This window comes from Argopecten irradians, chromosome 16 (assembly GCF_041381155.1).
Source record: "Argopecten irradians isolate NY chromosome 16, Ai_NY, whole genome shotgun sequence".
NCBI classification, from domain to species: domain Eukaryota; kingdom Metazoa; phylum Mollusca; class Bivalvia; order Pectinida; family Pectinidae; genus Argopecten; species Argopecten irradians.
This window is the reverse complement of record NC_091149.1, coordinates 28,306,232-28,320,067: the sequence shown is the minus strand read 5'-3', so window position 1 is coordinate 28,320,067 and position 13,836 is coordinate 28,306,232. Positions and strand designations below refer to the sequence as shown.

Genomic DNA, 13,836 nt, shown 5'->3' with positions numbered 1-13,836 from the left:
ACAAATATATATCAATCGACTTAGAAGATTATAAATGATAACTGACGATGGTTGTTGGGTTGGTCCAGTCATCTTAGCGAGAGAGAAACGATAGTGAAAAAATATTGCTATTGCGAAAACGACTTTTTCCTTCGTGTCAATTGTTACGTCATGTCCAGACAATCTTTTATGGTAGCGTGTCAACATAACACCTAATACATTTTTTAGTTTGATAGTCACTAATGAAAGGAATGACGTTCATACATGCTTTTTTGACTTAGGTTATTCAGGATGAACCATTTAACGAAAGAATTTTTGCTCTGGGATTTGATATAATTAAAACAAGACCTGGGCGTAATTTTGACACGAGGTGGAAGGCTTCGTTGAGGGTTTCATTGTCTTCATTACATCAACAGGTCATAACAAATATGAATACCAAGAATTACCAAAATCATGTAGGCCTACGATCAGTTATTTATGATTCTGTATGATTATAAAAGCGTTATATCCTGTAATATTTATGTAATTGTACAAATGACACAACGTGTTACCACTGACATACTCTAAGCTCGACAGGAGCTGTCAGAATTCTGTCCATGATGCATATAAATATCTTATTACAAAAAAACTATTTTTTTTTGTATCAAATATTTAATCTATTGAACACAGTTGTCTGATATAGACTGAAAATAAAGTACAGTACGTAATATTTATTTCAAAATTTATTTTTAAGACAATGGTTGTAACAAATTATCATGCTGGTCTGTCCATGTTACACCATGTATTTCTTATTTCGGTCAATGTTACACCATTCTTGTATCCTTCTAGGTTGTTGTGTGTCAATGATACATCCAGGTTTCATCATGATACCAAACATTTGTTCTTCAGCTTATGCATGACAAAAAGTTAAATTTGCATGCCAGGGAATTAAAATGAAAAAAAAACCTAGAGATTTTTCATCACAGACTAAATTTTACTTGGGTGTAACCTTTGTATTTTTTGGAATGTCAATGTTACACCATTTTCACCTTTATCAAGTCCATGTTGCACCCCATGCTGGATGACTGAGGAGGCTGTCTATAGTAATGGCATTAGAAATAGTCAATACCGAGATAAAGAAAAGAAGTTTTAAAATCAAGTATCTTTTTTGTGATTATTGTGAGATTGGTTGAGATATGGGTGTAACAAGCAGAGTGTGACGCTGATAACGATGTGTCAATGTTACATCATATCATGTAAATTGTGTCAATTCTACATCCAATTTTATGAAGAAAGTAAATTGTATTTAATGAACCTCAATGATGAAAATATATCGCTTCTGCATTTGAAAAATAAACTTGAAAATTAATATATTTCTTTTTTATTAAATTGTATGAATAGACATGAACTTAACTTTCACCATTGTCAGAATGTCCACGTTACACCATGGTTTCTCATATTTCAGCTATATTATTTTCAGTGACTTAATTTGATATTTTGACATCCTATCAATGTCAAAAGTCACCATAAATTAATAGTTGTTGATTATAAAGTGACATATTGACCTCATAATTTCTAAAAGACTCATTCACAGATCCTATAATGTTTGAATTTATAAGTATTGTAATTTCAATAATGTGATTTGAAAAATAATTCTCTCACTTCAGATACTCCCTGCGCATCAAAAAGAAAGGGGATATTCAGGACCGAGAACATAAGACCAAATGGATGATTTTTTATGGTGAACTGAAAAAAGATGAGGAAAGTTACAAGGCATTTAGAAACCAGGACAACTGTCGTTGTCGCCAGTACAGGGCAAACCAAACTCAAGATCAAAAGGTTATTGCCAGAGAAAAATCTAAATTACGCATGAGAAGATATCGAGAAAGACAGAAAGAAAACATAGTAAAATCAAACACTGGTATTATTAATACGCGACAGAGAATTGAAACAAGGAGGTCGTATTTGAGAGAAATGAAAAGGAAAAGCCGAGCAAAACAAACGAGTCAAGGAAAAAGAAGGGAAAATGAAAAAAGGAGAGTGAAGTACAGAAAAGACAAGGACTTGACAGTACAAGAAGGAATTATCGAAAGCCAAGAACAAGCAAAAAAAAAACTGAGTCTGACCAAGAAAAAAGAAGAAAACGAGCTCTGAGGTATAAGAAACATCAAATGGCCATACGAAAAAGGGAAAAAACCTCTGCAAAGATAATTGCCAACCTGAAAGCTTCTCTGAACAGACTAAAAAGAGACCAAAGTAAAACTGGAAGAAAAGCATACCAAATCCTAACACGAAGTGTGTGTGGTAAGGCAGTAGTGGAGCACTCTGTACGTAAAACGCTAGAAGTCAAATTTGAGTATTGGCAAATATGCTGTCTTTTGAATGTCGAGGAAGAACCAGAAATGTCTCGATCAAATGCCATGAAATGTGAAGAAAGAGATCGACTAGAAGACTTCTATAAACAAGAAGCAACTACATTAGCATCAAAGAAAACAGTAAATTTGAAGACAGGTGAACAGAAGTCAATCATGATGGAAACGATACCAAGAACATACGCAAAGTTTATCACCAAGTTTCCTGGAACAAAACTTTCTTTGAGTCACTTCCGTAAACTCCGCCCTAAGTCAGTGCTTACAATGAAACATATGAAATTTATAAACTGCTTATGTGAGTACTGTTTGAATGTTAAATTCAAAATTGATGTAATCGACAAACTACTTGAAAAAGCAGGACATTCACAACATAAACTGAAGTCAAAGGAAGAAGCAGTACAACACACTATTTGTCAGAAAGGAGATGGCGAGTTCCCCAAGTTTGAATGCATCTCAAGACAATGCAGGCAGCGCTCACCTCACTCAATCAGAGTGCACCTGGAAGTACTTGATGCAAATCAAGAATGTTGCTGGAAAAGATGGGAGCTTTCTAGTATAGAAAAAGTTGCAAATGGTAAGGTGCAAGTCAGCAAAAGACAAGTCTTGTTAGAAAAGACTGGCTTGCTACAGGAACTTTTAGCTGAATTTGTCATGGAGCTTGGTCCTCTAGGAGAACATCTCTTCACAGCACAATGGCAAAAGGAACAATTTAGCAAGTTGACAACAGCCGTACAAGAGAAATGTGTAGTGACGGTCGCTGACTTTGCAGAAAACTACCGCTGCCCAATGCAAGACGAAATCCAATCTGCCCACTACAGCTATAACCAAGTCACAATTTACCCAGTGGTTGCATACTACTCCTGTCCTGAAAAACATTGCAAAGAAATTGTAAAGGAGTCAATCATTCACATTTCAGATGACGTTGTCCACGATTTTGAGGCCGTATCAACGTTCACATCAAGGACTGAATCACATCTGAAAGAAAATGGAATTGATTTTACTAACCACATAGAGTTTTCTGATGGCTGTGCAAGCCAATTTAAGGGCAAAAACACATTTTTCTCTGTGTCTAATACAGAGAATTTGGAGCGAGCGTATTTTGGATCAAGACACGGAAAGAGTCCATCGGATGCTTTAGGAGGATTTGTGAAAAGATCTGCTGAAGGTTTCGTCAAAAGCAGAGCTGGTTTCATCAGAAATGGAAAAGAATTTCATGATTTTTGTAGTTCAAATCTTAAAAAGGATATCACAAAATGCAAGGATGGAAAGCATAGTCATAGCAGAAGTGTATTCTTTTATTATGATGAAATCAGACGAAATGCAAGCTCAAGAAACACTGTGAAAACATTGAAGGGAACTAGAAAACTTCACTCTGTTCGAGGGGTAAAGCCCGGTGTGGTTGAAAGTAGGAATTTGAGCTGCTTCTGTGGTGTCTGCCTGGGGAAAAAAACCGGGAGTTGTCCTAATTCTAAATATGTCAAGCAATGGACACCTCACATCATACTGGAAACAAAGAACAATAAACCTTTGAGAGAAAAAGAAGGTCAGAAGAAAATGAAGAAGAAAAACAAACAAACAAAAATTACACATGATGGAAAAAAGAAAACAAAGACCCATTAAAATCTAAATCTGGGAAAGGAAACCAAGGGCAGAAGAGAAAATATCGCTCTGAGGAGCCAAAATTGGGAGAGAAAAACAGAAATAGAGAACTAAAACGGAAGTCCTGCACGAAGGAATCAAAATCCTGCACAAAGGAATCAAAAACGGAACACACAGCTACAACAAATATCCCAGCATCCAGTTTCATGTCGGTATTAGAATGCAGATCGTATGAAGAACTGAAAGAGAAGGCTATTTAATTTTCCTCACAAATGGATCCTGTTTATGCAAAACAGCAATCTTTTTCTGAAAATCCTTTGATCGTTGATCAGATGTCATTGGAACTCTTGCCGACGAATAGTGAAACAGAAGGAAAATTTCCTGCAGTAGTGGGGGCTGACGGAAATTGCTTGCCAAGATGTCTGTCGGTACATGTTTATGGAGATGAAGGTCACCACAAAGAGATGAGGGCACGAGTCGTAATAGAGCTAGCATCAAATGAGGAAACCTATCTAAATTATCAATATCTGAAAAGGGGAACAGCTCTTACAGATACAGAAGCCAAAAATCTGCCTACAAATTATGCTATGTACTCCGAGCAGTACACGCCTAATGATGTTCTAACTCCGTGTTCCATTCAGAGAATCTTTCAGCAAGAAGTTCTTCATGTATCGCGTATGGGAAATTTCATGGGCATTTGGCAGCTGTTTGCTGCAGCTACAGTTGTCAATGCTGTTATCAAAAGTGTGTATCCGAATAAGGGTAATCCCATTGTTCGCAGAGACTTAAATCGCACCATAATACCAATGTGTTCTGATGATTTACCCGCGGTGCACATAATGTGGACATTAACAAGACGAGATATGATCGGTAACCACTGGATTCCAAATCATTTTACCCCTCTTCTGAGCATGACATGCACCACTGCTACCAATGAAGATACATTTGAAGATGAAGTGGATTTTTTGGAAATGTCAGGACTCAGCGGCCTATTAGACTCTCTTCAGGATGATGTTTCAGTAAGTTTTTCTCACTTTCACAATGACATCAGGATAATGTCATCTTAAAATAAGATTTGGCACTTTTCACTATTTTATCTAAGCTATTATCATGATAAAAAAATTGATGATTGTATTCTGAAAATCATGCAATTAATTTTAATAGATTAAATCACTTATTGAATACTTATTAAATACATGTACTAGAAAAGATTAGATTTTGGTCAAGATAGCTACTTTAAGTTACTCTAAGCATTCTGCTTTTCGCATTTAGTCAATTCTTTTTTTATGTAAAGAAATGAACCCAGACACACTTAGGGAATTAGTTCATGAATGAAGTTTTAAACTTTTGCTGTGTGTTTGAATTTTCAGGACACTGACGAAATGTCGCCATTGTTTCCATATCTTGACACACTGTCTGGTGGAGAGGCAGTAGCAGTTACAGAGGACACGGTAGAGGTTGAGACAGGTAAAAAAAAACGGTAGAGATCGATACTGGTAGAAACGACACATTAGAGACCCAGTGTGTTAGAGAAGAGGTAGTAAAGGTCCAGTCTGGTAGAAAGGAGGCATTGGAGATCCAGACTGGTAGAGAAGAAGACATCAGTTGCAGGTCAGTGGGCTTATTTAAATATTGTTTATTGGATATATATATATCAAGTCTTTTAATGTATTAGAATAATTAGTGACATGTATCTATAGATATTGTTTGTTGTCTGTGTAGGATGTTCTCTGAGATGCAGTCCAGTGGAGAGGTTTTGCGTGTTCCTTATGGCAAAGAGGACACATTAGAGGTGGAGACTGGTGGAATGGAGTTAGAATAGGTGGAGACTGGTACAAACACAATAGAGGCAGTAGAAGTTGAGACTTGTACAAACATAGTTGAGGCAGTAGAGGTGGAGACTGGTAATGATGGAGGCAGTTGAATTTGAGACTTGTAGAAAGGAGGCAGTGGAGATCCTGACTGTTAGTGAGGAAGACATCCGTGGCAGGTCAGTGGACTTATTTAAATATTATTTATTTGGATTATATATAGCGTTCATTTTTTAATGTATCAGAAAAATTAATGAAATGTATCCATTGATATTTTTGTTCGTCTGTGTAGGATGTTTCGAGAGGTGCAGTCCAGGGGAGAGGTTGTCAGCTTTCCTTATGGTAAAGAGGACAAAGTAGAGATGGAGACTGCTAAAATGGAGTCGGTAGTGGTAAATAATGGTAGACAGGAGGCAGAAGAGGTCATGACTGGTTTAAATGAGACAGTAGAGGAAGAGACTGGTAGAATTGACCCAGTAGGGGCTGAGACAAAGGACATTGTGGTCCAGTATGGTATAGAAGACACAGTTGAGGTGAAGACATGTAGAAAGGAGGCAGTGAAGATCAAGAATGGTAGTGAGGAAGTCATCAGTGGCAGGTCAGTGGACTTATTTAAATATGGATAAATACGTTCATCTTTTAATACATTAGAATAATTAGTGACATGTATCTATAGATATTGTTTGTTGTCTGTGTAGGATGTTCCCTAAGATGCAGTCTAGTGGAGAGGTTTTGCGTGTTCCTTATGGCAAAGTGGACACATTAGAGGTGGAGACTGGTGGAATGGAGTTAGAATAGGTGGAGACTGGTACAAACACAATAGAGGCAGTAGAAGTTGAGACTTGTAGATTGGAGGCAGTAGAGGTTGAGACTTGTAGAAAGGAGGCAGTGGAGATCCTGACTGTTAGTGAGGAAGACATCAGTAGCAGGTCAGTGGACTTATTTAAATATTATTTATTTGGATAGATACGTTCATCTTTTAATACATTAGAATAATTAGTGACATGTATCTATAGATATTGTTTGTTGTCTGTGTAGGATGTTCTCTGAGATGCAGTCCAGTGGAGAGGTTTTGCGTGTTCCTTATGGCAAAGAGGACACATTAGAGGTGGAGACTGGTGGAATGGAGTCAGAAGAGGTGGAGACTGGTACAAACACAATAGAGGCAGTAGAGGTGGAGACTTGTACAAACACAATGGAGGCAGTAGAGGTGGAGACTTGTACAAACACATTGGAGGCAGTAGAGGTGGCGACTTGTACAAACACATTGGAGGCAGTAGAGGTGGAGACTTGTACAAACACATTGGAGGCAGTAGAGGTGGCGACTGGTACAAACACAATGGAGGCAGTAGAGGTGGAGACTTGTACAAACACATTGGAGGCAGTAGAGGTGGAGACTGTACAAACACATTGGAGGCAGTAGAGGTGGCGACTGGTACAAACACAATGGAGGCAGTAGAGGTGGCGACTGGTACAAACACAATGGAGGCAGTAGAGGTGGCGACTGGTACAAACACAAATGGAGGCAGTAGAGGTGGCAACTGGTAGAAAGGCGACAAAGGATGTCTCATCTGGCACGAATAAAGATCAACTGTGCAACAAAGAATGGTAAGTTTTATATTTTGGTTTTTGCCACAAATTAATTGATCCAGCTACATTTTATTGTGCAATGTCCTGAAGAAAACCAGAGACATTTTTATTGAAACCTTGCTATTTTACAGTTATAATCATGGGCAGTATTTAAAAATTGCCCATGGTTCCAAGGCATTACCTGCTGTTGTAAGTATGTTGTTCAATTTGTATGTTTTTCCCCTCACTTTCGTTCTTGAATATAATTCTCAAGGCAGTTTACTTAATTTGATTTTTAAGCAATTCTTATTTCTGTTTCATTAAAAAGGCATATAGGGTATATTTTTTAAACTTTATTTTGACATCATTAATGGGTGATGGAGATGATTGATAAATAAAGATGGAGAGTTTGGGGATACAAATATACTAAACATGGGAGGTCATTTTGAAAGTGCTCCCTCTCCAATTCCTAATAATGCTTTTAGAACATCCTTGAATAATATTTATGGGCTGTATTGAAATGCATAACTGTATGGCAAAAATTAAAAAAAAAAAAAAATTTTGTAGTTGTGTATTTGTTTCAGTTCTTGTTTTTATTTTTCTCTAACACATGTTATTTAGTGATTACATTGTTGGAGTTGCTACACGAATAAAGAGCTGTTTTGCTTTGTTTCAAAACATTTTACACATCTTTTATGTTCTTCATTACATGTACATGTATATGCCACAGCTGTAAAAAGGAATACCTATTTAATTTCCTTGTTTTTAGCTATTGATAAAGTTGTGCAATCATATTTAAGTGCAAAGTGTTAAAATGTAAATGACCTGTAAAATATATGCCTTTACAATACATCATCTAATGAAACTCTGCTAGAATTCGAATGGATTAATAATTGAACACGTCTATGAAATGCATGGTTTCAATCAACATTTTTTTCAATGTAACAGGTTGACCACTGGCCATTCGTTAGATTCTTTACACCAATCAGAAATGGATGGGCTGAAGGACCTATTCTTCACACAGTCCTGGTGGAGGATATTCTGGGGATTGTTGCACCTCCCGACATTTTCATGCGAGGGTCCAGGATTTGTTATAAATTTAATGGTAAGTATTTACAGTTTACCTTGTGCTAAATTTAAACTTGAAATAAAAAATATAACAAATTTAGACACTGATAGTTGATAGGATTTTAAATAAAACATCATTTCGGTACCAATTAAAAAATGTTCTCTCTTTTTTTTAAGGCTTATGATGGAATTGCTGGAATGATGGCAGCACAGTTTATCTGAAATAAATATTAAGAAATAAACAAGCTGTTGGTTTTTCTGTCTTTTCATCTTTTCCTTTTCTCATCTCATCTTTCTTTTCACTTTATGGGAAAATTATGCCCATGCCTTTTGGACATGACCCTGAAACGAACAGTAGCTGTACATTATTGACACAGAGTTAAGTTAGTAATTCATGGTTGATATTTTATGGTGTCAATGTTACACCCAAATTTGAATTATCTTGCATTGGTCAGTTGACATGATTCACATAAACCATGATGAAAATTAATACAGTTGTTTTTGATGATAACATGAGTTATTTTTTATTCCTTGGGGAAAATGCTTAAGGAGATGTTAAAAAATGATCACGTCCATGTTACACCATGGACTTTCAGAAATTTTGAGAGCTTGTTTTCTTATTTTAGAAGAAGGGGACTATCTTCTCATTTGGGGTAAAACTTTCTATACTATAGTACAACAATTTATTGTGAACAAATACTGTTTAAATTCACACTGAAAATATTGACATATTGCAATTTGGGTGTAACGAAAATTCCTTGACATTGAATTCTTGGCCATATTACCAAGTGTTTTCTTTTTCTATATGTCTTTGAATACCACTCCTGTATGCTAAAAGGGTTGATGTTTTGTAGAGCTTACCTTTTTGTTTTTCATTTTCTAAAATCTCAAGAGAGAATGTGTCAAATTCAGTCCCCTGGTTGCTAGCACCAAGAAATAAAGCTTATTCGAGTCTGCATTTTCGAGAATATACTTTATATCATCCGAAGAAAGTTGTGTCGTCTTCCATGTTGTTGTGTTGACACTTCGGACGTTTGTTCCGAGGCGAAGCTGACTCAACAAGTGTGTGTATCATAAAGATTGTCTCTTATTCAAAACTAACCGACCATACAATATAGTTTTTGTGTAAAAAATCTTCCTGAATAAATGTGAGATATATGTTTTCATTGGTGACCACGTGACGTGTTTTTGACCAATGAGAAATAACAAAAAATATTTTTGTTGCATGTACAATAAATCTAGTCCAACTAAAACTTTGTTGGAGTTTTACAGCCCATCGACAACTAATTGCATCTAGGGCCAAACTACAAGTCCTGCATCAGTATCAATGATCCAGACAGAATGTTAACAATGATTGCATCTAAAACACCAGGATAAGAAAAAGGCAAGTAAGAACTCAACACAGATTGTAAATGATGTTTTTAGCACACCATCAACAGATGGTGGGCTATTCAAATCGGTTTTTGTCCGTGGTCCGTCCTTCCGTCCGTTAACAATTCTTGTTACCGCTATTTCTCAGAAAGTACTGAAGGGATGTTTTTCAAATTTCATATGTAGGTTCCCCTAGAGCCCTAGTTGTGCATATTGTATTTTGGGATCAATCGGTCAACAAAATGGCCGCCAGGCAGCCATCTTGGATTTTGATAGTTAAAGTTTGTTACCGCTATTTCTCAGAATGTACGGAAGGGATCTTTCTCAAATTTCACATGTAAGTTTCCCTAGGGGCCTAGTTGTGCATATTGCATTTTGGGACCAATCGATAAACAAGATGGCTGACAGGCCGCCATCTTGGATTTTGACAATTGAAGTTTGTTACCGCTATTTTTCAGCAGGCAGGGCGTTAGAATTGTACCTGCTGCCCCTATTGCATGACCGTAAAAGGCGACTAAATTTAGGATCTTTTCTTTTCTTCCTAACTGACTTTATCTTTCCTAATGTCTCCCTTGGCACCGCCTCACTTTTGGTCTTAAGTTGAGCGTTCGCCCCTGTGAGGAAGGCTCTGGGTTCTGTCCCCTGGCCGAGACATACCAAAGTCTGTAAAAGTGGTAGTTTCTGCTTCTGCTTAGCACTCAGCATACAGGGAGTGGGACGACTGGTTCGCCCGTTGTCAGTATAATGTGACAGGGTGGGGTGTGTTGTTTGGTGTCTTCGGCGGCATGCTTCAGTGATATAGTACTATAAAAAGGGCAATAGTTCCACTATACAAAAAGACACAACACGAATATACCGCAGTTTCCCAAAACAAGCACCTCGCACTACATACACGGAATACACTGCATACATGGGAGGCCGTCCTTACATGACCATAGCTGTTAATAGGACGTTAATTAATCAAGCAAACCAAGTAATTTTTCAAGCAAACAAAAGCAATTTTTCAAAAAGTACTGAAGGGATCTGTCTCAAATTGCATGTGCAGGTTCCCCTAAGGGCCTAGTTGTGCATATTGCATTTTGGGACCGACTGATGAACAAGATGGCCGACAGGCCGCCATCTTGGATTTTTATAGTTAAAGCTTGTTACCACTATTTCTAAGAAAGTACTCCAGGGATCTGTATCAAATTGCATGTGCAGGTTCCCCTATGGGTCTAGTTGTGCATATTGCATTTTCGGACAGATCAGTGAACAAGATGGCCGACAGGACGCCATCTTGGATTTTGATAGTTGTAGCTTGTTACCACTATTTCTTAGAAAGTACTGAAGGGATCTGTCTCAAATCTCATGTGCAGGTTCCTCTAGGTCTCTGGTTATGCAAATTGCATTTTGGTACTGATCGGTGAACAAGATTGCCAACAGGACGCCGTCTTGGATTTTGACAATTGAAGATTTTTTCCGCTATGTCTAAGAATGTACTGAAGGGATCTGTCTCAAATTGTATGTGCAGGTTCTTCTAGGGGTTTAGTTGTGCATATTGCATTTAAGAACCGATTGGTGAACAACATTGCCAACAGGTAGCCAACAGGACGCCATCTTCGATTTTGACAATTGAAGTTTTTTTCCGCTATTTCTCAGAATGTACTGAAGGGATCTTTCTCAAATTTCACATGTAAGTTCCCCTAGGGGCCTAGTTGTGCATATTGCATTTTGGGACCATTCGGTTAACAAGATGACCGACAGGCCGCCATCTTGGAATTTGATAGTTTAAAGTTTGTTACTGCTATTTCTCAAAAAGTACCAAAAGAATTCTTCTCAAATTTCATGTACAGGTTCCCTTAGGGCCCTAGTTGTGCATATTGCATTTTAGGACTGATCGGTGAACAAGATGGCCGACAGGTAGCCATCTTGGATTTTGATAATTGAAGTTTGTTACTGTTATATATCTCAGAAAGTAGTCAAGGGATCTTTCTCAAATTTCATGTGTAGTAATATGTAGGAAAAGCTTGAAAAGCAGAGAAAAAATCCCTCTTTCCTTTGTCAAAGATCATTCTTAGGTGGGCGCCAAGATCCCTCTGGGATCTCTTGTTATTAAGATTGTATGGGATCAAATGAAAACTCTGCACATTGTTGATGAAACGATAAAATGTTGAGTTGATACGAAGGTAAGATTGGAAAACATTTATATTTTGTTAAAAATCCCGATTTCATTGAGATTTATGTTAACAAAAGACATGAATATACATGAGAACAATTAAAACGAATAGTCGGGCAAAGAAAACCAGTCTAAATGCGTTCTAAATAAGTTCTCGCATATTAATACGACGGTCAAGTTCTGCTTACGTTTCCCAGTTCTGACCATTGAAATAAAGAAAAGTTGAAAGCATTGAAAGCGAGGCTGCATGGATGGAAATGTAACCACGGACATAGTCAGCCGGGAGGACGTTTTAGGATTCCTATACTTTAAATTAATTTCTTCGTACGCAGACAGATTTTGACGAGAGCTTTTATTTTTCTATTTCATTAGAAATTATACTGGATACATTCACACCATTTTTACCGACTTTAGCCATCCTTGCCCGACTGTTCACTTTAAATGGAAAAAAATATTAAATGACTTCATAATGCAATCGATAAACGGATCTGTAAGTTTAAATATATATAGGGATTGGATTTCGTTTTTATGTTAACCATGCTTGTATGGAGCAATTCCTCTAAGAATATATTCTATGGGGCGCGCGTTAAATCCCTATATTTAAACTCACACGACTTTTTATTTATATTTTAAGCAATGAAATCGTCATTTGAAAGTGACGTAATTATTCAATAAAAGTCGGTCAAAAGTGGGAGGAGCTTACTCAATTGAACAGCGAATGATGACTCTTCACGTAAGATAGAATTATTCATCCGCAACGAAAAAAAAATCAATATTTTAGTGTAAAATAAACATGACAAAGTAAATTTCAGAGATAATTTTATTTAATCATATCAGAACTTTAAATAGGTATTCAATTTTGCTAAAAGTTAATATATAGCGTAATAACATAAAGTTTTTGTACCCGGTAACATGTGTGAACTCGGTGACCGTTATTGTGCAGCGAGGCGAGGCTGACGCATGCTTACACACTGGAGTTTTCCGAAGTTGTCAAAACACCGATGTTCAAGTAGCTAAATTTGTTTGAGATTGTCGTCTGACTTGACGATATTACATCCTTCGGAGCCATGTGATTATATAATCTACGCTTAGATCCATCGCCATCTATAGATCTTCACTTGTGTTTGATGGATACAATGTATTTCTGGATTACTAGCGGTGCATGTTTTATAATACATGATTAAATTCTCAAAGAACAAAGACAAGAGAATATGTTTATAACTGACCTAGCTCTGTCAGAGGGTCTCACGCCCGTCAACCCAAAAGACTCGATCGTAAGACACAGACACAGAGGTAATGTTTACATTTGACATCCATCATTTTTAACAAAATTGAAAGCGCTGCACGTCGCCCCGGTCGGGATATTTTTTCCTGTTTCTTTACAAAATTGTTAATTTTAAAAAAGTTTGTATCATATATCAATATAACATATATGTATTGTTTACATTTTCCCCAAATTCTATGAAAAACAGCAATATACACGTAATGTTACGTCAAAATGTAAACAAAGCCATGTGTTGCTTTTAAAAAAAAGTAGCCCCTTTACGTTGCATAGAATATTTTCATACGCAAGTTCAAAGTTCAATGTTACTATGCAGTTATGGTAAACAAAATCGGCTAGTACTTACGTATAGTGATCAAGCCTAGCAAGTGTAAATATAAACATATGATAAATATTACAACATGTGATTTCCTAAAGATTCGATTCACATCATATTTGTGCCATGAACTTAGGTATATGGTTTTATAAAACCAAAGTGCATGTACAGAATTAGCGAGGTTTGACAGACATAATGCTAATGTAACGTTAAGCATGACCAGTATCTAGCGACGCTAGCCCTGTTGCATAGTAAATGTTAAGGTTCTCTGAAACAGCCGCCCAGCGTTCCGTTACTCATTATATCAATTGTGGAAAAGGTCACGAAATAACATC

At 36.9% G+C, this 13,836-nt stretch overlaps 1 protein-coding gene across 4 annotated transcripts; it reads left to right on the top strand.

The window, feature by feature from the left end:
* The first annotated feature begins 1,309 nt into the window (after nt 1-1,309).
* On the top strand, nt 1,310-9,151 carry LOC138310571 (uncharacterized). Of its 4 annotated transcripts, none has more exons than XM_069251843.1 (6): nt 3,953-4,948; nt 5,300-5,540; nt 6,033-6,338; nt 6,779-7,348; nt 8,258-8,414; nt 8,555-9,151. In XM_069251843.1, the coding sequence occupies exons 3-4, from the start codon at nt 6,034-6,036 to the stop codon at nt 7,161-7,163; spliced, it is 690 nt and encodes a 229-aa protein (XP_069107944.1). In that variant the 5' UTR covers nt 3,953-4,948; nt 5,300-5,540; nt 6,033; the 3' UTR covers nt 7,164-7,348; nt 8,258-8,414; nt 8,555-9,151. The 4 variants fall into 4 exon arrangements, with proteins under 4 accessions (XP_069107941.1, XP_069107944.1, XP_069107943.1 ...); XM_069251842.1 differs by lacking the exons at nt 3,953-4,948; nt 5,300-5,540 and adding an exon at nt 5,793-5,919 and having other exon boundaries at nt 6,779-7,237; nt 7,275-7,348; XM_069251841.1 differs by lacking the exons at nt 3,953-4,948; nt 5,300-5,540 and adding an exon at nt 5,793-5,919.
* The last annotated feature ends 4,685 nt before the right edge of the window (nt 9,152-13,836 follow it).